The sequence below is a fragment of the Octopus bimaculoides genome, chromosome 5 (genome assembly GCF_046866305.1).
Source record: "Octopus bimaculoides isolate indiv1 chromosome 5, ASM4686630v1, whole genome shotgun sequence".
NCBI lineage: Eukaryota > Metazoa > Mollusca > Cephalopoda > Octopoda > Octopodidae > Octopus > Octopus bimaculoides.
This window is the reverse complement of record NC_142932.1, coordinates 103317585-103343772: the sequence shown is the minus strand read 5'-3', so window position 1 is coordinate 103343772 and position 26188 is coordinate 103317585. Positions and strand designations below refer to the sequence as shown.

Genomic DNA, 26188 nt, shown 5'->3' with positions numbered 1-26188 from the left:
TTAAATAAATGAAATGTTTTATTGCAATAAATAATCCATAAATAAAAGCCCCAACATATTAAAAGCAATTATTTTTTGAATTTCCCCAACTGTCTGTGCCGCACTGATAAGCCATATTCCCTTTCAGGTGTATCAGGAACTAGTATTTTACCATAGTCTTTTTGTTCCAAAGGAGAATTTTGAAAGAGGTTCCAAGGGCATGTTGGCTTCAATGTGTCTTCAGAATTTGTAAACTTTGGACTAATCATAATGTTTTCTATGTTTGATAATGACTGGCAGTCTTGAAAAGGTTTGTGAAGAGATGTTGGTTTCAAAAACTGCAGAGAACCATATCTCCTGTTGTGTTCTTTAGGACATTCATTTTCAGCATTAGGTTTAGGGTTTCTTTTTCTTTGTTGCTTGGTGTGCAAGTCTTTAATGCCAGTGAATTGGGGCGACACCTACATAAATAAATGAACATATTATTAAAATGAGGGAGGGGAAAGTAAAGATGTCAAAGAAAATATAAGGTTTAAGGTTTATTAATTCTTTTGATATGCAACAAATACAATGGTATTAAGAAAGACCACAGAAGCAACTTCTGGTGATGCAGATACCAACATACTTTGACATACATTATTTACATTTGACAGATATTTGTCCTAATCGTGTTTGTTGTTAATACAATGTTTCGGCTGATATCAGCCATCATCAGATGAGCACAAATATCCGTCAAATGTAAACAATGTACATAATTCCTCATCTCTTAAATATAGAACTGTATACTTTGACATCTATTTCACATTAAGACCAGTATTAGCAGAGTATGAAGTAATTAATGACTGATGAAAATTATGTGGGAATATATATATATATGTATATACAGTAAGGGGCTTAACATATCTTTAAAATCAATCTTATACTGATTAAAAGTAAAAGGCTCTTTGAAAAAAAAGTTAGGATTCTGTTGTCAGCTGTGGCATATAAACTTATGTAGACAAGCAACCAAGAAAACGTCTGTGCAAATACTTGACCAAATCTCCCTCAAAATACACCCAGCAATCTTAAAGAATACATTGGATAATGTATTCCTAGATAAACTTTCAATTAGGTCTGATAATGAGGGATAACCTAAGGCTCCTCCTACAGTAAAGCAAAAGCAACAAAAGACAACTTACCCATGAAAGGTTGTTTTTTATTTCTGTTACTCTGGCAGCTAGTTGGAAATTACTACAAGGAATAGGACTTAACAACCCATGTGGAATTTCTTTGGGGCTTTCAAGAAACCGAAGCTGACATTTATGTTTGATTGACAGGAGATTACGTCTTTTAGGAGGCATAACTGAAATATAACAGACAAGAAGAAAAAATTTACAATACACACAGGAAAAAAAACAAAAAAACCCTGCATCAATAAAAATTAAGAAAATATAAATTAAAAATTAATCATTTATATTTTAAATTAAACCTTGTCCTGTAAGTGATTTCAAAAGAAAGTAACCATATTAAGTTTTTGCATTTGGTTTGTAAGATTCTTGATGTGAACTTAGGTGTTGAAATGGATTTTGTTACATAAACACACATACACTAGTTCTATTTCATTTCTTCATTTAACCAGCTGATGAATAAACAAGTGAAACTGAACCAGTGTGTGTGTGTGTGCGTGTGTTTATTGGCATAATGACCTTCCTGAAATAAAGATATTAAACTATCTCAAACAAAATAAAGGTAGATATATACCATCATGGCTGTGACATGAAAAACTCTGCAAGTGACAAACTGCATTAACAGGTCAGTTATTACAATATAATGAATAGTAATTTATTGGGAAATCAAAAGTAGCATTTTCTAAATAGTTTTTTTTTTTTCTTCAGTTTTTATCTATTTCTTAGATGCTGTACAGAATGTATTTAATACAAGATCTATGAATTGATTTAGACATTTAGTATAGAAACTAGAGACACACAGTTGATGAGTTTCAAATGAATGTTTAAGGAAGATGAGCATTCATGTCAGGTGGTGTTACAGTTGCAGGTGAACAAAGCTTATGGTTGTATAGAAAGTAAAAAAAAGGTGCGATTGATATTAGTATTTATTCTGGTATTTGTGATTTCTGTATTTAGAAGCTTGGAAAGAAGGTCTCTGTAAAGCTGATTAGTTTTTTGATATATTTAAAAAAAAAGATGACCTCTTTGATGGTGTCGTGATGCTTTACTCTTTTACTTGTTTCAGTCATTTGACTGCGGCCATGCTGGAGCACCGCCTTTAGTCGAGCAAATCGACCCCAGGACTTATTCTTTGGAAGCCTAGTACTTATTCTATCGGTCTCTTATGCCGAACCGCTAAGTTACGGGGACGTAAACACACCAGCATCGGTTGTCAAGCGATGTTGGGGGACAAACACAGACACAAACATATACACATATATATATATATATATATATATACATATATATGACGGGCTTCTTTCAGTTTCTGTCTACCAAATCCACTCACAAGGCTTTGGTCGGCCCGAGGCTATAGTAGAAGACACTTGCCCAAGATGCCACGCAGTGGGAATGAACCCGGAACCATGTGGTTGGTAAGCAAGCTACTTACCACACAAATGCACACAACTCGGGTACTTTCCACAGAATATAGATCAACTGTGCATTCTATGTAAATTTACAAGTCTCTGAGCAGGAATACATGATTAACAACAACCCACAGAATTTTTAAAAACCAAACATCTGATGATATTGTTTGTAAGTAGTATGAAAAATCTGTAAGCATGAATCTGATTTCAGATTGGGATTCATTTAAAGCTTAATGTTACAGAAGGTGGAATGTAAGCAAGCTATGCATTTAAGTAGCATAGTTAATGATAAAGTACAGTATTGATAAGAAACAGCACAAGACATTACATTTACTTTGTTGTTCATGAAACAGTACTCGGTAACAGAAAGATATGAAGTGAACATATTTGCTAGTTACTTTACAGTTTGGTTGACATAACTAAGTGGTCTCCATTGCAAACAGAAACTGCATTTTAAAGTAGTTAAACAAGTAACTGTCCTGATGTTAATGCTTAATAAACCTGGCACTGCTTAGTAAATATGAAAAACAACCCCAAATCCTCTATGTTTCAGTCAAATGTAATTAACGTAAAATAATTGATTTCAATAAGAGTGAGACAAAGTTTGGTAAGAATGACACATACAGTATGCTTGCATGCATGTGTATGTTTATATATATATATATATATATATATATGTTTTCTTTTACTTGTTTCGGTCATTTGACTGCGGCCATGCTGGAGCACTGCCTTTTAGCTGCAGAAATCGACCTCAGGACTTATTCTTCGTAAGCCTGGTACTTATTCTATTGGTCGCTTTTGCTGAACTGCTAATTTACGGAGGAAGTAAACAAACCAACATCAGTTGTCAAGCAATGGTGGGGGTGGGACAAACACAGACACAAAGACACACACACACATATATATATATGCACACATACATATACGATGGACTTCTTTTAGTTTCCGTCTACCAAATCCACTCGCAAGGCTTTGGTCGGCCCAAGGCTATAGTAGAAGGCACTTGCCCAAATAAGTGTTTTTTTTTTAATTTCACAGTACTTGTGATTTTGTTGAGAGGAAATGTTAAACATCACTGTTTATAGATCAGCACTTTCTCATACAAAGTGCAGAATGTAAGCACACACACACACACAACCGGATCTGATACAATTTCTGACTACCACATTAACTCAAAGGGCATTGATTAGCTGGGGCTAATGTAGAAGACACCCAAGGTATTGTACAGTGGGGTTGAACCAGAAACTACGTAGTTGAGAAATTTTTTAAACATGGGGCCTGCTCCAATTATTTCAACAAAAGAAAATAATTAGCAGACATAAAAAGTAATGGGGTTGATTTGTTTGACTACACCCCTGACATAACTAAGAAAGAAAAGAAGGATAGAAATATTATATGTATTCTTTTATTTGTTTCAGGCATTTGACTGGCTATGCTGGAGCACCACCTTTAGTTGAACAGATCTACCCCAAGACTTAGTCTTTGTAAGCCTAATACTTATTCAATCGGACAATTTTGCCGAACTGCTAAGTTACGGTGACATAAACACACACACAAACATATATATATATATATGACAGGCTTCTTTCAGTTTCCGTCTGCTAAATCCACTCACAAGGCTTTGGTCAGCCTGAGGGTATACTAGAAAACACTTGACCAAGGTGCCACAGAGTGAGACCGAATCCGGAACCATGTGGCTGGTAAGCAAGCTACTTACCACACAGCCACCCCTGCGTATATATGAAAAAGAAAGAGAAACTGTATGATAAAGGGAGATTATATATAGTACGGTGTACATGTGCATAAATATAGACTTACACTTAATTGATGTTTCTGAACATGCTTCAAACATTTTGTAAGAAGAAGAAGAAAAAAAAAAAGTAACCACATATAACAAGATAAAGTCATTATTGAACAGATATTAATGAGTAATGCCTGATACAATGAGGCAATTTTTTGCTTCTATTATCAAACACATAATATTCAATGGTTTAGGAGTCTGAACACCAGCGAGATAAAAGAGAAGAAAAAAAGTACTAGAAGATGGCATTAAAGAGGATCAGTATCTGTAGATAGAAGACATCATATGTTACTTTGAAGCAATCCATAAATGCAAATAATAATGATAAACCAATTTTATATCTCTTTTTCCATGCTAGCATGGGTTAGACAATTATGCTATTAAGGAATGGTTTTACAGTTGGATCCTCTTCCTTTCACTAACCCTTACCTATTTTTCAAGTAAGGGATATCTTATTGCTTACAATTACGAAAACAAAGCAGAGGATTCAAATCAAATCAAATCAAATCAAATGTATTGGCAGGAGAAGAGCGCAATGTGCTTAAGCTATGTAAAAAAAACCCCAAAAAACCCAGTTATTGTTATCTACAGTTTTATACATAGTCGCCACAGTTGTCCAGAGCCTCTTTGAACAGGGGAGTATTGGGCAGTTGAACGACATCTTGTGGAAGCTTATTCCATGGGGCTGTGATACGGACGGAGAATACAGCCTTCCGCCTGTTGAGTCAAAAGTGTTGGGGATAGAGTTTGCGATCATGCCCACGAAGACTCTGCAAATGGTAGGTTTACATTCCCGTTGAAGATGTTGAAAGCCAGGATGAGATCTTCCTGCATCCTCCGTCGTTTGAGTGAAGGTAATGCCAGTCATTGGAGACGTTCCTCATATGTAAGCTTAGACAAGCCTGCGACCATTCAGATGGCTAAGTGGTGAACCCATTCCAGGTACTGAATGTCATTCTGGAGATATGGGTTTGAGGCCTGGATGCAATATTTGAGGATGGGTTGAAATAGAGTGACGTATAAAGGCCGAAAGACATCCATTGTGCTTGTAGATTATAACTTTTGCAGAAGCAAACATAAATGTAAACAAACATACACATGAATATATAAAGTAAAGAATAGATTTAAGTTTTTGTTCAATAAATCCACTCACAAGGCTTTGTTCACCCAGGGGTATCATAGGAGAAATCTGCCCAAGGTGCTGTGCAGTGGGACTGAACACAAAACCACATAGTTGGAAGCAAACCTCTTAACTACAGATCCATGCCTGTTCCTATTCTCTTTTTTTATTTGTTTGTCACTTGACTGTGGCCATGCTGGAGCACCGCCTTTAGTTGAACAAATCAACCCCAGGATTTCTTCTTTTGCAAGCCTAGTACTTATTCTATTGGTCTCATTTGCCGAACCGCTAAGTTACAGGGATGTATACAAACAAACATTGGTTGTCAAGCGCTGGTGGAGGGGGGAGGGTAAACACAGACACACAAACATATAAATATATATACGACAAGCTTCTATCAGTTTCCATCTACCAAATTCACTCACAAGGCTTTGGTTGGCTCAAGGCTATAGTTGAACCCGGAACATTGGGGTTGGTAAGCAAGCTACTTACCACACAGCCACTCCTGCACATGGCCTTTTACTTGTTTCAGTCATTGAAATGTGGCCATGCTGGAGTAACAGCTGAAAAGGTCTGACCAAACAAACTGACTCCAGTACTATGGGTTCAAGTCCAGACTTAGGGGAGGCCATGGCAGAGTCTGAATGTTGTGCTGTTGGAGGAAGCCTGTTGTTAACCTGGCAGTATAAGCATGGGCGTTGTCGTGTTGGAATACATGATTCCGATGATGACAGGCAAAGTATGACACAATGTGAGGCCTCAACACTTGGTCAATGTAGCAAGCAGTGGTTACTCCATTGACCTGGCCTTGGCTGATGTTTTGGAAGACCACCGATCTCAGTTTCTGGCTGAGTGCAAACCTACCCCATACCATGATGCTCTGTCCTCCCCATGAGTCTCTCTTCACCACACAGCCATCACCCGTTCTCCAAACCTTAGCTCTGCCATCTGCCACAGAAATGCAATATTGACTTTTGTCAGAGAAGACTACAATTCTCCACTGCTGATATTGTTCTGACATTTTTTGAGCCTACTGCGGATGTGCCTGTTGATGACAATGTGAGGACGGGGACCCTAGCCTGACATCGACAAGACAGATTGAAAAATATCAGCTGGCAGTGAACTGCCTTAGCACAAATAGGTCTATGGTGAGTCCTTATGGTCTGCTTAGCTGATTTTATTGCCCTCTGGAATCAGTTCTACAAGTGCTGTCAGTACAGGTAGCAATCTTGATGTGCCGTTGTAACCCTCGGTTGGCCACTGCATGGTTGATCATCCATGCTGTTTATGGTATTGTATCGTTCCCTCAGCCACTGTTGTCCAAATATTGCAGTTGAAGTCACTAGCAATGACCCATGGACATTGACCAGCATGGAGACGTCCGATGGCTTGCTGCTCCTGATTTTGTGTCAGTCTTGGCATGCTTGCCACATTCAGGAAACGAATGACAGGCTGGTAAATTTGGGTGCCATTTATACCCAAGGAGTGAACATTTTGCACATGCATTATGCTTTTCGTAAAGATGTATTCATGATCATTACCATGTCCACGAAAAGTGAGCAAGTTCGAACCCTACATGCAATCCTTGTGTTTACAAAAGAGAGTGGTGTTGTGGTTCAGGGACATCTTCCTTATGTCGAATTACTGAGAAATGTGATAAAATCCACATAATTTCAATATCATGTGTGAAACAAATAATCTTTTACAGTGCAGTTTCTTTTATAGTTCAATATATATATATATATATATATATATATATGTCTCTTAAAGGATAGAGCTCAAAATCAATGCATTGAAGATACTTTATTGCAGCAACAATTATAATAACAGAAACAACCACAATAAGCCAAACCTATGCACATTTCAATAGGGTATCCCGGAAAAATAAACCACATCATAAGATGTCTCGTAAAATATTGTAACAAATTACAACATATTACAAATTTCTGGATACTCCATCTCATCAGGGTCGCATTATTGCCATCACCAATACTATTATTAGCAAAACACACACATCATCCAAGAGGGTGAAAGAATAATCGACGGCACCCAACCTACCATCGTTATTTTCTTACAGAATGTAAACAAACCAGTCAACCGAAATCCAGCGACGTACACCGCCCGGTTTACAGCGTAAAAATCCCTTGCCAAAAATTCATCCCCCATGTACATCAAGATTTCCTTTCGGATCTTCCTATAACGATAGTGTATTAATTAATTCGTAATGTTATAACGGATAAGAAGATTTGGAGTTATATCGGGGCTTCGTCACTTGAGGTCTCGAAACGAATTTCTAATCATTACTCTTCCTTTAGGGATAGGAGTAAGCAATATAGTACGGCGCTTAGTAATTTAGTTTGGAAATTGAAAGATGAGAAAAAGGATTACTCCCTTGAATGGTTGTTAGTAGGCAAATCGATGCCGTACGACAAGGGTAAAAGTACTTGTTCGTTATGTAACTTGGAATTATTTTCAATACTTTTTTCCAAGGGTCACCTAGTTAATAAAATAATGTTTAAAGCTTACAGATGTCTACATATGTATAGACATACGTATGCATTTTATAAATAGGAATTACCGGAATGTGTATAGGCACAAGTTCGAAATTAAGGAAGAGGTATATTCATCTCTATATATCTTACTGGAATTAGGTCTGCGGCGCAAATATATGAGTGTATATGTATATGGGTGTAGCTATACATGTGGAGACACGTGAGAGTGTATGTGTGTATATATGTATGTATGGAGACGTATGTGTATGTGTGTACATGTAAACATATATAAGCTTGTGTGTGTGTATGTGCATATGTATCGATGTATATATGGAGGTATAGCTATATGTATGTACATATGTACGCATGTGTGTATGTGAGTATGTATGCGTATATATGTAAATGTGTATGTGTATCTGTGCGCGTTTATGTGGGTGCATGTGTATCTGTATGTGTGTATATGTATATGCATGCATATGTGAGTGTATATATGTGTTTGTGTGTATATGTGTTTGAGTGTATGGTTATACATAAAAAATACATATAAATATATATTGGTGTGTGTATCTAAGTATAGGTATATGTGTGTGTGGGGGTAGGTGTGGGCATGTGGGTGGTGGTGTGCGGTGCGTGGGCGTGGGCGGGTATAATTAATGAATTAATTAATACACTATCGTTATAGGAAGATCCGATAGGAAATCTTGATGTACATGGGGGATGAATTTTTGGCAAGGGATTTTTACGCTGTAAACCGGGCGGTGTACGTCGCTGGATTTCGGTTGACTGGTTTGTTTACATTCTGTAAGAAAATAACGATGGTAGGTTGGGTGCCGTCGATTATTCTTTCACCCTCTTGGATGATGTGTGTGTTTTGCTAATAATAGTATTGGTGATGGCAATAATGCGACCCTGATGAGATGGAGTATCCAGAAATTTGTAATATGTTGTAATTTGTTACAATATTTTACGAGACATCTTATGATGTGGTTTATTTTTCCGGGATACCCTATTGAAATGTGCATAGGTTTGGCTTATTGTGGTTGTTTCTGTTATTATAATTGTTGCTGCAATAAAGTATCTTCAATGCATTGATTTTGAGCTCTATCCTTTAAGAGACATGTATACATATATATATACAAAAACTCAACTGTGAGTTTTTGGCTAAGACTGTTAACAGATACTATATATTTTGTAAAATTTGTTTTATAAAAGTATATATTTAATATATATATATATATATATATATGTATATATATATACATTCATACACACAAGTGAGTAGACAAACAAAAAAAGGGTACTCAACACCTTTATTAGGAGTTACATGTATAGATGAAACAGTTTGATGCAGACTCCTTGGTACTCCGAGTTTCAAGTATATGGCTATTCTTTGGCCATTGGGGTCTGAATGAGAGTTTAATTGAAGACAGTCAATGTTTACTACTGGATGTTAGTCTGCGATTGGCCGAGAAAGGTCACATGGAGTGTATATATTTTAATATATTTATACACACACAAACACATCACAGAGGCTTCTGCACATTTTCCAGCTATGAAATTTCACTCACAAAGCATATTGACTGGTCTGAGACAATATTAAAAACACATGTCAAAAGTGCCACACAATAGGACTGATCCCAAAATCACATGATTGCAAAGCAAACTTCTTAACCACACAGTTATGTCAGTGTCTCTAATACATTAAAAAATATATATATACTCTTTATTTCTTATTATATAAGGCTAACATTAGTAATCCAACATCCGACAGGTAAACATAATTAGGTTTACTAAGAGTGTTTTGTACCCTATTGTACTTCACAAGACATTACCTGAAAAGCCCTGACAAATGTACAGCTGTCATGCAGTCTCAAAATTTTGAAAGATATCCTATTAATTTACACTGCTTGTGCCCTAACACTGGGAGTAGATTACAGAGCCGCATGTTAAGACTTGAAATGCTTCATCAATTACCTTAAACAGTTTAGAAATATTTCACATTATATGTGTGTGTGTGTGTGTGTGTGTGTGTGCACACACACACACACACACAAGGCAGGTCAATGATATCGAGCTGACAAATCCTTTCACCTGCTAATCCACAAGGCAGGAGCTACACTTTAATTTACACTGAGAAAATATTGACCTTCTGCTTAAAGAAGCATTTAGCCTTTCTTGAAATAAGAATTAAATAGAAGTTTTATAACTATTGATAACCCCATTTTCTTTTTTTATTGAATTTTTCTTTGTGAAGCAAACACAATGTGTTTTATTTTTTTTATACATCATCATCATTGTTTAACGCTTTCTTTCCGTGCTGGCATGAGCTGGACAGTTTGACATGGAGCTGTTCAGACACCAACTGTCTGTTGTGGCATGGTTTCTATGGCTGGATGCCCTTCCTAATGCCAACCACTTAGGAGGGTGTGGTGGGTGCCTTTTACGTACCACCGACATGGGTGCATTAATGCAGAACCGACATGGGTGCGTTAACACAGCTCCAGCACCTGAAGGACAAGCCTGTGTGTGAGGACAATGCCACATCTCCCAGTCCCTGTTCATTTGCTCAGTGATGCCCAGTGTCTGGAGAGCTTTTCTCATCACTTCATCCCATGTTTTCCTGGGTCTACTCCTTCCACAGATACCCTCCACAATTAGAGCTCGGCACTTCTTTATGCAGCAGTCCTCATTCACACGCATCACATGACCAAACAAGCACAGGCTTTTGTAATGGGCATGTGGTGTGTGCCCACATTGTGTTGACTTTTTTTGCTTGTGATGTCACTTCAGTCTTATTTCTAAAACTCTTGACAGTGGAATGAACATGACAATCACAACTCACCTCCTTTAAATCAGATGTATTGACTAATGAGAGTAATCAATATCATCACCATGTTAGCTATAATTAATTAAAGATTAGTTAATAAGGAAGAATAATTGAGAAACAACCCAGTGCTCCTACTTGTTTAACATCAAATTAGCCTTGGTCAAGAAGACATACTATAGTACCCCACAGAGACATGGGGAAGAAGGGGAGGAGAAAGAGAGGGACATTTGGCTGCTGTTACCAGCAGCTCATACAACCACATTATGAAGAGTCAGGAGAATATCCCATGTTGACATATCTCCTTCACTGACCTATGTCATTGCCATCATACATTTATAGTCTGTAACTGAGTTTAGTTTTTGAAGTAGGGGAAAAGTTAAAACTTGATGTTCCTAAAAGTATGTCTGCTTAGCAAAGAAAAACTGGTGGAAAATAATGCAAAAATACAGTCTGAGAGAGAGAGAGAGAGAAAGAGGAAGGGGAAGAGAGAGAAGGGGAGAAGAGAGAGAGAGGAAGGTGAAGAGAGAGAAGGGGAGAAGAGAGAGAGAAGGGAGAGAGAAGGGGAGAATAGAGAGAGAAGGGGAGAAGAGAGAGAAGGGGAGAAGAGGAGAAGAGAAAGAGAGGAAGGTGAAGAGAGAGAAGGGGAGAAGAGAAATAGAGAAAGGTGAAGAGAGAGAAGGGGAGAAGAGAGAAGAAGGTGGAGAGAGAGAGAGAGAAGAAGGTGGAGAGAGAGAGAGGAAGGTGGAGAGAGAGAGGAAGGTGGAGAGAGAGAGGAAGGTGGAGAGAGGGAGAGGAGAGAGGGAGGGGAGAGAGAGGGAAGAGAAAGGGGAGGGGAGAGAGAGGGAAGAGAAAGGGGAGGGGACAGAGAAGGGAGAGGAGAGGGAAAAGAGGAAGAAAAGAGAGTAGGGGAAGAAGAGAGGGAAGAAGAGAGAGAAGAGGGAAGGGGAAGAAGAGAAAGAGGGAGGGGGAGAGAGGGGAGAAGAAAGAGAAAGGTGTTAGAGAGAAACTGACAGACTAAAAGAGACAGACAGCTCAGGTCACAGAGGACAGAGAGGAAGAGAGGAAGAGAGAGAGAGAGAGAGAGAGAGAGAGAGAGAGAGAGAGAGAGAGAGAGAGAGAGAGACACTAGAAAAAAAAATGAGTGAGAGAGTAAGAAAGAGGGAGGAGGTGAAGGAAGGAGAAAGAGAGAGAGAGAGAGAATCTTCCCACTTATGTCACCCTGGCAACTGATACATTTAAACATTACTTGTAAATCAATGAATACTTCCAGTTAGAGTACTATTACATGAGGCGGTGAAAAGGTAGAACACATGAATGGAAGACCAGAAGATATCACTTGGACATGTTGACCGTTTAGAGATTAGCAACATTGCACAGAAGGTGTTGGGTAAAATAAAATAAATGGAAGAAAAGTACCTCTACTTAGAACCAAGTCAAAGTACAATGTGAAGGTAAGTAGTAGTAATTTTGTTTTTTTATATATATATATTCTTTAGATGTTTTAATATCATAAAAAAATCTTATGTGCTTACCAATAATTCAGGTGCCAATACATGATGGAATGGTGGGGGGGGGCAGGGATCAAACAAAATGATCACAAGGAACATCTAGTTGGTTATTTGCAATAAATAACCAACTTTCATTCAATCACATATGACTTTAAAAAGAAAGTTAAAAGGGAAGGGTAATGTGGTCTCACCCCAATTCTAAGAAAAAAAAAATCATGGCTGAAGGGACGATCATAGGTATACTTGAATAGAGATGACCTGGGAGTAAACAACAAAACAGAAACCATAAAGTAAGAAGTAGTGAACTTCATAAGAATTATATGTATCTTCTACTTGCTTTAGTCATTGGACTGCAGCCATGCTAAGCACCACCTTAAAGGATTTTAGCTGAATTAATTGATCCTAATACTTTTCAAGTTTGGTACTTATTCTATTGGTCTTTTTTTTTTTAACTGCTAAGTTATGGGAATGTAATTAAACAATTCAACAATGGTTAATTAGTGGTGGTGGTGGGTCCAAACACACATTCATGTATTTCATGGACTTCTACACAGATTCTGCTACCAAATTCACATATGAGGAATTTGTCATTTTGGAGCTATTATAGAAAACACTTGCCCAGAGTGCTGTGCAGTTGCAAAATGAGATACTTAATCATACAACCAACATTTAGATCAGCTTCATCATGCTTCTATGGGTTGGATGGGTCCTTTCTTACACAGCATCTCATCATTTGTTGCATTACTTTGATACCATTGTGAGGAACAACATCCTGGGATGAGCACTCATCATTTAGGTCTTTCGAAGGCTTCCTCTTTCAGTTTTCCTCAAACTTCTTTATGCACCTAACTTCATATTTATCACATATCAATATAATTGTCTCTTGTACACTATACTTGATTCCCTTTTATTCCCAATTTTCCTCTCAGCTCATCTCTTCCACATTGCTCGTGCCCATTAACATTAGACATGAAGCAGAGCATAATTGCTTAATTTCCATTCAGCCATCACACTGTGTACACAAGTAACATGTTCTACCCTTTGCTTGAAGAGAGATTCCCCTTGTTGCTAGCAGAGGTAATATCTCCTTGAAACTTTTAAATCCTTTAGCATTTAAACCAGGTATACCCTGTCCAAAATTCGCTACCTGTTTTATGTTCAAACTGTCCAGATCTGGCCTCTCGACCCGACATAAGATTGTCATTGTAAAAAATATACAATCAGGACAAAGTGGTGAGAAAGGATCTAAGGGGATAACAGAGGGCTGAGATTCCTGGCAGTTTGCTGTGCTTGAAAAGACACATCAAGCTAAATAAAAGCGTAGTTGCCCTTGTATAGAGGCTCATCCCCTGCAAGCTGAACATCCCTAAACTCTCTCCAGCTGAGCATCCTTAAACTTATGGGTTTGTAAATGCTGGTGCCGCATAAAAAGCACAAGCACCAGTGCTGTATAAAAGCACCCAGTACACTCAGGGAAGTGGTTGGCATTAAAAATGGGCATCCAACCACAGAAATTATGTGAAAACAGACATGGGGCTTGAACAGCCTTTCAGCTGGTCAGCTCCTGTCAAACCATCCAGCCCATGCCATCATGGAAATTGGACGTTAAATGATGATGATGATGATGTCATTGAAATCTCTAAGCAACAAGATAATGCATGATTAATTCAAATCAATGTGAATAAATAAACATTACATTTGACAAAATAATGTGAATGCTAGAGGGTTTAAATTCTGTTCTTATTCTGGTTATATACTCTCAGGGTACCCTCCTCCACAAGTGATTAGATCACCTTGGTAACAAAAGCTTCCTTCCATGGAGCACCAGTACCTTCAATTCTAAATGTTGTTTTCATGTCTGTAACTAAGTTTTCCGTAAACTCTGCTTTAACTAGGTTGTCAGCGTATTAAAATTCCTAGATTTTATGCCTTGGAGAACTGTAAAAGGGGACTGATGATTAAACCTTGATGAATAATTGCATTTTTGTACATGACTAGTGATGCTATCATAAAGTATCCATCTACTTCTAGTTTGCTCAAAGAACACCCAAACTAGAGATCTTGGTACTTTTTCAAAGGCATTCTCCAGATCAACAAATGCTAGGAACAGAGGCTTACACTAAGCTAAAAACTTCTCTTACAACTATCCCACTATGAAACAAACATCAGCAATAACCCAACCTAATAAAAACTAGAATTGCATCTCATCTAAGCTCATTCTCTGCCAAATCAATTGAGCTTAAACTCTGTCTGTTACTAGCACTACCCATGGAAATTCCAATTATTTTGATAACTATAAAATTGTTGGATGTTTATAGAAAATCAAATATAGAATTTCTTTCGAAATGATATTTTTGCTAAAGTATTTGATTCTTAGCTTTACGTGCAGTTGTAAAAGACAACAGACAGTGCTGAAGCAAACAGGAAAGAAAATTTGAAGTAAATGCTTTAATTTTAACTATGGAATGACATTTTAACTGCCAAATGTACCACTGGTGGTTCATTGCACACTGCACACAACCACCATATGTGTTGCTGGCAGTACATTTTTATAATCTGAGAGAATATTTCATCCTGTATCTTTGACATGGTTTCAAAGATATTTAGATAATTATGGGATATTGTGAAAATGAAAAAAATTACATTTCCTTGCATGAAGTATGTGGCATCACTGGTGAGTTCTAGTGACAGACCGTGGTGGTTAACATGTTAATATCAGTGTACTACAGTAGGACTCCATTAGTTGTTGTTGTTGGCACTCCGTCGCTTATGACGTCGAGGGTTCCAGTTGATCCGATCAACGGAACAGCCTATTCGTGAAATTACAGTGCAAGTGGCTGAGCACTCCACAGACACGTGTACCCTTAACGTAGTTCTCGGGGATATTCAGCATGACACAGTGTGACAAGGCTGACTCTTTGAATTACAGGCACAACAGAAACAGGAAGTAAGAGTGACAGAAAGTTGTGGTGGAAGAGTACAGCAGGGTCCGCCGCCATCCCCAGCCAGAGCCTCATGGAGCTTTAGGTGTTTTCGCTCAATAAACTCTCACAACGCCCAGTCTGGGAATCGAAACTGCGATCCTATGACTGCGAGTCCGCTGCCCTAACCACTGGGCCATTGCGCCTCCACACTCCATTAGTAATGCTTTAGCAAACCTTAGTTTACTGTTATATATCCTTATTTTCATACCAGAGGAAAGCACATATGGTATGACATAAAAGCCACACACCCAGTGAATGACATACAATGGTTGTCCATCTAATTATGGATTCTAACATAAAAAAAATATCAGTAACATAATACACAATTCAAGACATCTATTTCCTAGTCTTATGAATAATATAGTATAAATGTTGTGTATAAAATAGATTAGGAGTTAGATTTTATCCCATAATTTATGGGATACAATGGATGTGTATACATATCATTGTTTAAATGTCCATTTTCCATATTTGCATGGGTCAGGCAAAAAGGTATTGAGACAGATTTTTCTATGGCCAGATGCATTTTCTGTTGCCAGCTCACACTTGTTTTCAGTTAAAGTAATATTTCCTCTCATCCTTCAATGTACAGCTTAACATCCAGACACAATTTCATGAAGGATTGTGGACAAACAATATTATTTGTGCAACAGTGACTTGTTTTCAATTAACACATGTCAAGACATAGTAAACACTCATTCACACATACAAGCATGCATGTGCAGACACACAAGTGCTTCTTCTAGTTTCCATCTAGAAAATTTCATTCACAAGGCATTAGTCTGCCCTAAACTATAGTAGAAGACATCAGCTGACAATGCCCACTCAATGGGAATGAATCTTAAACAGAGTGGGGCTCCAAAGCAAATTTTTAATCACATGGTCATCCCTGTGCTATGTATATCTATCTATCTATCCATCTATCTATATTTGCTGGTTTTAGTCATGCTAGAGTATCAACTTTAACCCTTTAGCATTCAGATTACTCTGTCAAATTTAATGCTTATTTATTCGTATTGTCTTCAATTAATCCAGTATTATCATGTGGCTTAGGGATTTTAATGATGTGATTGTTTATTTTCAGAATAACATTGTAGGGTAGGTGTGAGAGGATGGATATAGTCAGTTTGAATATAAAACAAGTAGAATATTTGGGTTGAATATGGCCTGTTTAAATGCAGGGTTAACTGGTTTCAGTTATGCTGGAGTACCACCTTCAGAGGATTTAATTAATCATACTGTCTTGAATATTTAACCCAATTGTCACCACTTTTAGAAGTTTGTAAGTGTGTCTGGTAGTTGAGTGTGTGACGCTTGGCTAAATTAAATCTTCTTTCGGTACGGACAGTTGGTCCAAAACAAAACAACATGGAGGCGTCAGAATGGATAACTGATGTTAAATGATGACTTCTACACATGTAAATTTGTGCAAATGCACGCGCGCACACACACACATTTAAGAGTTTTAAATGCTTAACAAATAAGTCAGCCAGTGAAACTTTGAAGTTAGTCGATAAAATAATATACAAGTTATTATCAAAGCAAACAATTTTCTTTATGAAGAAAGTGACATTGATTTTAACATACTGATATGTTTGAGCAATAGGCTCTTAGACATGACAATATATATATCAGACAGCTAGGTGCAATTCTCTAGCTCACCAGCTTCTGTCAAACCATCCAACAATCCATGCCAGCATGGAAAACACATTAAATGGTCATGATATATATATATGTGTGTGTGTAGGTGTGTGTGTGTTTACACATATACACACATGTATATACATACATACATACATACACCTCTGCATGTGGTATGTTTGAATTTATAACTAACTATACAGTTAGTGGGTCAAGTACCTAGATCTCACAGTCATTGGAAACACATGCTTTCACACCATAGGAAAAAAACAATGAAAACATCTAACCATTTTTTATTCTTTTACTTGTTTCAGTCATTTGACTGCAGCCATGCTGGTGCACAGTCTTTAGTTGAACAAATGGAACCCAAGACTTATTTTTTGTAAGCCTAGCAATTATTCTATCAGCCCCTTTTACCGAACTGCTTAGTTACGGGGACAAACACACCAACATCGGTTGTTAAGTGATGGTGAGGTGGGGGGGACAAATACAAACATACATGATAAGCTTCTTTCAGCTTCCGTCTACCAGATTCACTCATAAGCTATAGAAGACGACACTTGCCCAAGGTGCCATGCAGCGAGACTGAATCCAGAACCATATGGATAGGAAGCAAGCTTCTTACCACAGTCATACCTAGAAAAATTATATGAAGAATATGCTTCATATATGAAGAATATACTCAGAACCACATTCACCACTGCTTAAGTAAGAATGTAACTAATGAAACAAAGCTTTTGAAAAGCATTTCAGTTTGTGACCTTCCAGTATTTCAGCCTTAAAACTTGTGCTCCTCAAAAACCATGCGTTTGTCTACTGATAGTTAGTGGCTGTGTGGTAAGTAGCTTGCTTGCCAACCACATGGTTCCGGGTTCAGTCCCACTGCATGGCACCTTGGGCAAGTGTCTTTTACTATAGCCTCAGGCCGACCAAGGCCTTGTGAGTGGATTTTGTAGATGGAAACTGAAAGAAGCCTGTCGTATAAATGTATATATATGTGTGTGTGTGTTTGCGTGTCCCCCCAACATCGCTTGACAACTGATGCTGGTGTGTTTACGTCCCCGTAACTTAGTGGCTCGGCAAAAGAGACCAATAGAATAAGTACCAGGCTTACAAAGAATAAGTCCTGGGGTCGATTTGCTCGACAAAAGGTGGTGCTCCAGCTTGGCCACAGTCAAATGACTGAAACATGTAAAAGAGTAAAGGCCATAACTTCAGATATATGGTACTTCAGCAAAGAGAACAGTTGTGCTGAAGACCAGCTCATCATAACTGCTCCCACATATACATCTGTGTGCATTTAAAAGTGTGGAAGCTATAGAAATGGGGATATTTCATTATTACAAATGTATTTGATACCCCAGCTACCACAGTGTAAAGGTTTACTGCCTGTGGTTCCAAGAAGCTCCTGTCATTTGAGACAAAAATCATATGATCTAGGTTTAAGTAGGAGAAATTTATGCAGCAATTATTCTGGATTGTCTATATCCAGTATCAAGGCATGGCTAAGATGGTTGAAGAGGAGACTTGATGCAGGAGTCTGATAGAAATTTGACAGAAGTTGCTGAAAGGGCTTCGCTTCAATTTTTCTGTCAGACCAGTTTCCCTTAGCCTTATTCTATCCCTAGCACTCAAGACAGTGAAACTATCTGACCCTTAGCTGAATGTTTGACAGTAATAATCATGTGCCAATCTTGTTTGCAAGGTATGAGGAGGGAGCCATTTGAATTTAAAGTTTTCTATTTCCTAGCTAGCATTCGGAAGGGCATCTAGCTGTAGTAACCATGCCATATCAGAGTGGAACATGGTGCAGCTCCCCAGCTTACCAGTTTTCAGTCAAACCATCCAACCCATACCAGCATGGAAAATGGATGTTAAATGATGATGATGATGATCTGACAAGAAGATTGGTCTAAGGGCCATCACTTCCAGTGGTCTTACTGCATGATTGGTTAACAACTCAAGTATTTTTATGTCTCTACATATAAAGCATAATGCCAACATATTTTAATGTTATATAGAGTAAAATCATTCTACCAGAGTCCAAGGAAATTGGTTATAGTCACCAGCAATTTAATCAATAGGAAAGTTTGATATGTTTAATTGCTTTGAGAAGGAAGATAGAGAAAGGGTTTGTTATCTTCCTTACTCTCAGATAAAGGACAGGAATTAAAAAAAAAAATCAGAATCAAGCTTGATAACTTAAGAGGTGGCTGTTGTTTAGCACCATCAAGAATACCTAATGTTATAAATACTCCAGTTGTGCTCATACTGTCTTTTACTCAGTTTATCAAAGACTACATTATTGAATGCCTTTTTATCTAAGCTTTCTAGAAGGTAGGAAGTGATTTAGGGAGATTTAGCTGCAGGGGTGGCTACATATGTATAGGAATGAATTGTGGATATGTACTTGTTATATAAGTCAGTGAATTAACTAATCCTTCTCCTTTGTGTCTAAGACAAAAGAAACATCCTTCTTTTAATAATAATTATAATAATGCCCATATGATGTAACACTTTTAGCAGTTAAGCAGTGTTTCATAAAAAGAATGGCTTTTAATTCTATGTAAGCTCATTAATAGCTAGCCTAGTAAATTCCTTAGATGGGACCAGTCAGGCAGCACTGGCAACGAAAGCAATATTTACTAAGCAAGTGAGCAGTATTATACAAAGAAATAATTAGACGTAAAATATTAAAATTATTAGAATTGGGAATCAAATGTGAAAATACTATTAAGGGGTTAGCAGAAAACTGTCTGGAGAGCGGTCTTTCTGCTAGTATATATAAATCAGTCAGTAGCTCATGTATCCAAAAAGAAGCTAGAACACTAATACTTCGGTTGCTTGTTATGGCTGGTCAGAGATTGACCATTGGTTTCACACCTACAAAGCTCTGAACTGTTTAATTGGATGAACCTTGCCCTTCCTCTCTCCAATTGTAGAGAGGTTATGTACCTCCAGTCAATGAGTCTGACAAGCTACAATACAATTAAGCACTTTATAAGTGCAAAACTAATGATTACTCTCTGACTGGCCATAACAAACAACCTAAGTATATATATATATATATATATATATATATATATATATAAGCAAGCAGAAAATGGAGAAAACTTTTGATCAACAAACAAATTGACTACCACCAGTTATTTTTTAATACAAAAACTTAACATTGCTAACAGCCATTTCTGCTGCCTATGTCAGTCAGTGCTGCCATAGAAAATTATGAGAATAATATTTGACATCTTTTATAGCACATCTGATCTGGTACATGTAGCTTTATCAGATTGAATACAAATATATAAGAGAAGAGAGAAAACGAAAGAACAGGGCCTTTTTATATAGGCCGATGCCAGTGCTGCCTTGACTGGCTTCCGTGTCAGTGGCATGTAAAAAGCACCAACTGATCACGGCCGTTGCCAGCCTCCTCTGGCCCCTGTGCCAGTGGCACGTAAAAAGCACCCACTACACTCATGGAGTGGTTGGCATTAGGAAGGGCATCCAGCTGTAGAAACACTGCCAGATCAGACTGGAGCGTGGTGCAGCCTCCTGGCTTCCCAGACCCCACTGGAACCGTCCAACCCATGCTAGCATGGAAAACGGACGTTAAACGATGATGATGATGATGATGATATATATAAATCAAAGGTAAAAAACAACAAAAGGAAATCGTCAAAACATAATGAGCAGGAAAAGGACGATAGCACAACAATGGCAAACAAGACAAAGCAAGATACACAAATCATTCGCAGCCAATTGATTCTTCAGTCAGGGTCTAGAATGTCCACATACTGTCACCCAATCCTTTCTGATACTACTTGAAACCAGTTGGGCCAAGGGCTTAAGCTGAGGGCATTAAGCCCCTGACAAGGCAAACGAATGTACATATACAAACAAACATATATAAAATCAATTTCCATGCTTGCACGGTTTGGATGTCTTGACAGGTTTTGGCAAGCTTGCAAGGCTGTACTGAGCTCTAGTGTCAGCTAAAGCTTCTACAAACGGATGCCTTTCCTAAGACAAACTATGTCACAGTGTGTACTAAGTACTTTTTTGTGCCACCAACACTTGTGAGGTAGCTAAATAACTTGCAAGACAAAAAGAACATGCTAAGGGGGAATGGGAAGTATTTGAGAGGGGAAAGTGGGTTTACGTCATGTGTTGAAAGGCTAAAGTATGATGGTACAGAGGAGATACTGGCTACCACACTTTATATAGGAGGGAGGGAGAAGTTGGGAAAGAAATAAAGACGGTTGAGTGCCAGAGCAAACTCTCAACGTACAAGATGAGAATAGGATAGGATACAATGGGTAAGGAGAAGAGGAGGGAGAGGAGGGAGAGGGTCCTTTCATAAGAATGTGAAGTGGGAGTAAGAGATGGACAGAAATGAACCCTGTTTGGTCACCAAAGCAAATTCACAGGTTATTAAGTCCTACACATTCATTTTAACTGTTCTTTCACAACAATCTATTTCTGGCCTTTCCATCATCATTGTTTACTCTCCTATTCTCCTCGTCAATCCACACATTTTAGGTCAGTAAGTACTCTACAATTATTGAGAACAAAGTACTCAAATCCTGTGTTAATACCAAGAAGGACTCCACCATGATCCCTCTGCAGTGATAAGTGTGCGAGACAAGTTCTAGTGCTTTTGCCATGGAAAAGCACCCACTTACACGGGTTGGCAATAAACTGAGAATGCACAGGGTTGTAAGGTCCTTTCGGTCCTGACTTGCCGAGAACTATTAAACCTCCCTAGTGTTAACGCATGAGAAAACGCATTCAGTACATTTTGTAAAATGGATGACGATAGGAAGGGTGTCCCTCCGTAGAAGCCAAATCTATGGACGCCCATGGCTCTTAAGAAGAAAAGACAACCTGACGAATCTATGCCAGCAAGCAAAAATAGAATGACATTTCTAAATACATGCACAAAAATGATACACGTGTGTTTATGTAGATATACACACACCGATAGGTGTGTGTATATGCGTGCATATGTATTTATAAATATATATGCCTGTTAATATATACATATCTATTTGTAGGTGTACGTAGAAACGACAACAAAAAGAACAGCACAAAATATTTCAAGCCTTTAAGGAAGTAGTAACTCGTACGATTCCAGAATCAAAAAAAAAATCCTTTACTTATCAGCCAAACAATAATGGTACTAAATGCAAAATGACAAAAGTGCAAGAATTGTCCTAAACTCTAAATAAGTGTCTAAATATATATATTGTATTTTATAAATTATCAAAATTACAAAACCGTATCCCTCTGTATATATTTTTGAACATAAATTTATCGTGCACACAAATCCAAATTCCTCTGTAGTGCAATATACATCTCTCAGCTGGTTGCTAGTTTGCTTTCGCTCGATAATTCCCCCCCCCCCCCCCCCACCTATTCATCAAGACCATACCAATATTGTTTTCATAAGCGAATAAAGAACAAAAGCAAGTATATACAATGCCAGAGAGTGAGTGGGGTATACACCTTATTTTTCTTTAAAAAAATAAAAATTGTTTTAATTGATAAATATATATCCATCAAAAATGCCAAAAGCGAGGGTTCACTTATTATTATAATAAAATGGAAATAAAACTGGCATTGTAACAAATACTGTTTTATTCGGAGTAAGTAGTTTATTCAGAGGAATTCTAGCAACACAAAGTTTATTAGCATACAAAGGATGCATAGAAATATATTCCAAAACTTTGAACAAACTGAGAATAGTTTGCCGGGAATAGTTTTCAAATAGTTTTAAGTTTACAAATGGCGAACAACTAAACAGAAAGAAAAAAAAATTACATGTTAAAATTTAAATAACGAATATAGTTGTAAAGTGAAAAAGGTGAAATAAAAAAAAGTAAGAGTTATTAAATGTAAGAATGGTAATAATATAATAACAAAATACATAATTTTCTATTGTTGTTATCAGGGCATTAAGTTTGACTAGTAACGCCAACAGAAATATATTACACACACATACACACACAAATAATAAGCACTTATTCACGCACCGACCTGCAGATCTAAGTATGAGCATGTCCAAACATATCGGACAAGCTTGCCGATGCATAAGAAGGTTGCATGAAGTTATGGTCAATCCTACAGTAAATAACCAATAACCATATATACCTGTGTGAAATACACGTTAGGTGATTTAGACCAATGAAAAGTTTCCTTTCGTACGGAGTACGGCAGCAAATTGGCAGTGTGGTTAAAACATCGAACCGATTCTCAGTGTTCCGTGTTCAAATCTCGCTGTAATCAACTGTGTCCATTCGTCCTTTCGAAGATGATAAAAATGTGCCAATGCAGGGTGGTGGATTGGCAGAGCTGTTAGGTCATATGCGATACGTTATGGTATTTGTGTCAGTTCTTTATGTTCAGAGTTCAAATCCTGCTCTGACCTATTAGAGTGGTTGTCTTAACTCATCGTCCGGTTTAACACCATTAGCTAGTGTATCTTTACCTGTGTATCTTTAGTGGTGTCCATTCTGTTACAAGCATTCCGGTCAGGTCTCCGGTCTGAGGATAACTCTCCCTTCCCTTTTAACTTTGTGAATGTTGTGAGCATTGCTAGCTTTCCTGACTTTTAAAAAACGAAAATAAAGCAAAGAAATATTCATAGTAGAATCGCCAGAGCGCAGTGTCGTCTCAAAACACTGGGCAGTTGCCTAGGGGCCCAATTATGATTTATTTATGTCGTGGCTTGCCATTAATAAATAATTACAGTAGAGCCCAGTGCATTGATTTGCCTAGGGAGCCTATAATGCTGTTATGTCGGCCCTACTTGAGCGGAGAACATACTTAGTTACGGTCCCTTACAACTTTAAATCCCACTGAGGCCAACTTTGCCATACATATTCCAGGGGCCAATAAAATAAAGTACCAGTCAATTTACTGGCTACTCGCCCAAAATTTTATGTCCTTGTGCTAATCTCAGAAAACATCTATTAACATAAGCCGGAAAAACCAAACTAACAAAAGAATTAGTGATACAAGTGAAATAATTTGTAAGATTTTAATGAAATTTACAAGTATGATTAGCAAAGCACGAAAATAAAATAGAGTGAAAATACATTTTCTCTCGGAAATGACATGTATTTCAGATATGAACGAGGTTCGCGCGAGATCGCTCTTTGATTGGTTGATAGATTCTTGCTTCGAAATTCAAAATCGTTTACTTGAATGTGGACAGACTTGTCAGTAAAGTTGGCACCACCACCACCTGACTTCCTGGTGCACTTGTTCTATAAACTACATCATTATTGCTGTGGTCAACATTTATTCTGCACATTGTTACATTACTCTATGCAAATGCAGCTATTTATTATTCGTAAGTTGGCCAATTGTTGCTTACTACTTTAAAAGTACAAATATATATATATCTGTGTATAATGCATTGTTTATATATTTTATGTTTACTTCTCAGTTTCCTTTCAATAACAAACAGAACGTCAAACGATTAGATTCTAATAGTCGGTAACTGAATTAATAAAATTTCATCTGAAAGAGTTATTTATGCCATAATTATCTAACTGATGAGAATTTCAAGAGCGATAGAAGAATTTAAACTAAATCAGCTGATACGTTGTCAAATTAATCGTCGTTAGAATTAAATGACAGTTTTTATTTTTCCTTTGATTGGTACAGATTTTAAAGTTTACGTGTGTAGGAGTGGCTGCATTTCTATATAGTTTTGTTACTTCGACACATTAAAATTTGACCATCTGGCTTGATTTTTTTTACCGTGGAAAAAGATCGGTAGACGTATTTTAGTTTGATTTACTCTCTACTTTCTTAATTTATGTTATTTGAATAATGCTCGTGAAATACATTGTACTACATTGGGGTCACGTTTTGAAAAAGTAGGTGTTTAAATATGGGTTATCGCTAAATCAAGTTGAATACTTAAAGCTTAAATCAGCTACAGTTTTTCTATAACAATTTTTTACTTGCCTTTTTTTCTTTACGTGTACAGTAATTTATCCATCACTAAAATTATAGCGTTAATTATCTTTTTTTACTACACCAAATATGTTACTATCCATTATGCAACTGATTATCAAGTTCGATTGCTACGCAGAGCGGAAAAAAGAAATGACCCCCACCCAAAAGCTGAAGTTTCGAACTACAGGCCGTTCAATTTTCAGATTTCGTGTTTCAACCCATATTGATTTATATTTCAGTTAGCTGTCTGGCACTTTAATCGCACAGGCGATGTGCCATTAAAATAGCAGTTCACATAATGAGTTTAAAAAACTGATTATAACACTGCAAGTATTATATAAAACTATTCACTTATTCCAAAACTGACTGAAATAAAATTTGCCAGAACATTCAGATAGGAAAGACTAGCACTCAATACCAGATCTATACTCATTCTTGTTTTTTTATTAATGAGGCTGTTTTTTTTATTAATGATTCTGGGCGGAGACATGTCTACCTTGTAGCTTATAGATAATTTACATTTAATTTACATTATCTATCTATCTATCTATCTATCTATCTATCTATCTATCTATCTATATCAAAATAAGCAACAAGGATATCCAAAGTTAATGCAGTACGATCGTTTCATGCGACACCATTTATTTAAGCAATGTGAACATTACATCAAATGTAAAATGCAGAGCAATCCTCAGCTGCACAAAGATATAGAAATTTACTGAAATTACATTTCAACAGAAGGACATATTTTTATAACTACATTTAAGCTCTCCAAGTAGAAAGGAAGAATACAAAATACCATTTTGACTTAACCAGACCATACAGGCTAGTGAATAATTCTAAACAGATTTTTAACTGTCACTGATTTTATTTGTTTCTTTTTTGTTTCTGATTTATGGATCATCTTATCAAACCTAGTGATAAGTACCATATTCACCTTGAATCTGAATTATATATCTATATATATATATATATATATATATATATATACATGTATAATTAATATTTAATTTGTATTCAATATATATATGGCATTTTGGGCAAGTGGCTTCTACTGTAGCTGCAGGCCAACCAAAGTAAGTGGATTTGGTAGATGGAAACTGAAAGAAGCCCTTCGTATATATATATATATATATATATATCTATGTATATGTGTGTGTTTGTGTGTCTGCATTTGCCGGCCCCTCCCCCATCGCTTGACACCAGTGTTGGTGTGTTTACGTCCCTGTAACTTAGCAGTTCAGCAAAAGAGGTGGTGCTCCAGTATGGCTGCAGTCAAATGACTGCAACAAATAA

At 37.2% G+C, this 26188-nt stretch overlaps 2 protein-coding genes across 7 annotated transcripts in view; one reads left to right on the top strand and one right to left on the bottom strand.

Annotated features, from left to right (window-relative positions):
• Positions 1–24155, bottom strand: LOC106874409 (uncharacterized). Of its 5 annotated transcripts, none has more exons than XM_014922153.3 (3): positions 23075–24155; positions 1158–1321; positions 1–440 (listed from the first exon to the last, which is right to left on the bottom strand). In XM_014922153.3, exons 2-3 carry the CDS (start codon positions 1317–1319, stop codon positions 69–71), a joined length of 534 nt encoding a protein of 177 aa, XP_014777639.1. In that variant the 5' UTR covers positions 1320–1321; positions 23075–24155; the 3' UTR covers positions 1–68. The 5 variants fall into 5 exon arrangements, with proteins under 5 accessions (XP_014777639.1, XP_014777631.1, XP_014777624.1 ...); XM_014922145.3 differs by having other exon boundaries at positions 22957–23094; XM_014922138.3 differs by having other exon boundaries at positions 22961–23086.
• Positions 11803–26188, top strand: part of LOC106874394 (uncharacterized) — a 46581-nt gene continuing 32195 nt past the window's right edge. The window contains exon 1 of one of the 2 annotated variants that reach the window (XM_014922118.3): positions 11803–12245. The gene's annotated coding sequence lies outside the window, so the exon portion shown is untranslated. Of the gene's footprint in view, positions 12246–24102; positions 24279–26188 lie in introns of those variants that run through there. The other variant, XM_014922126.3, reaches the window with a different exon arrangement.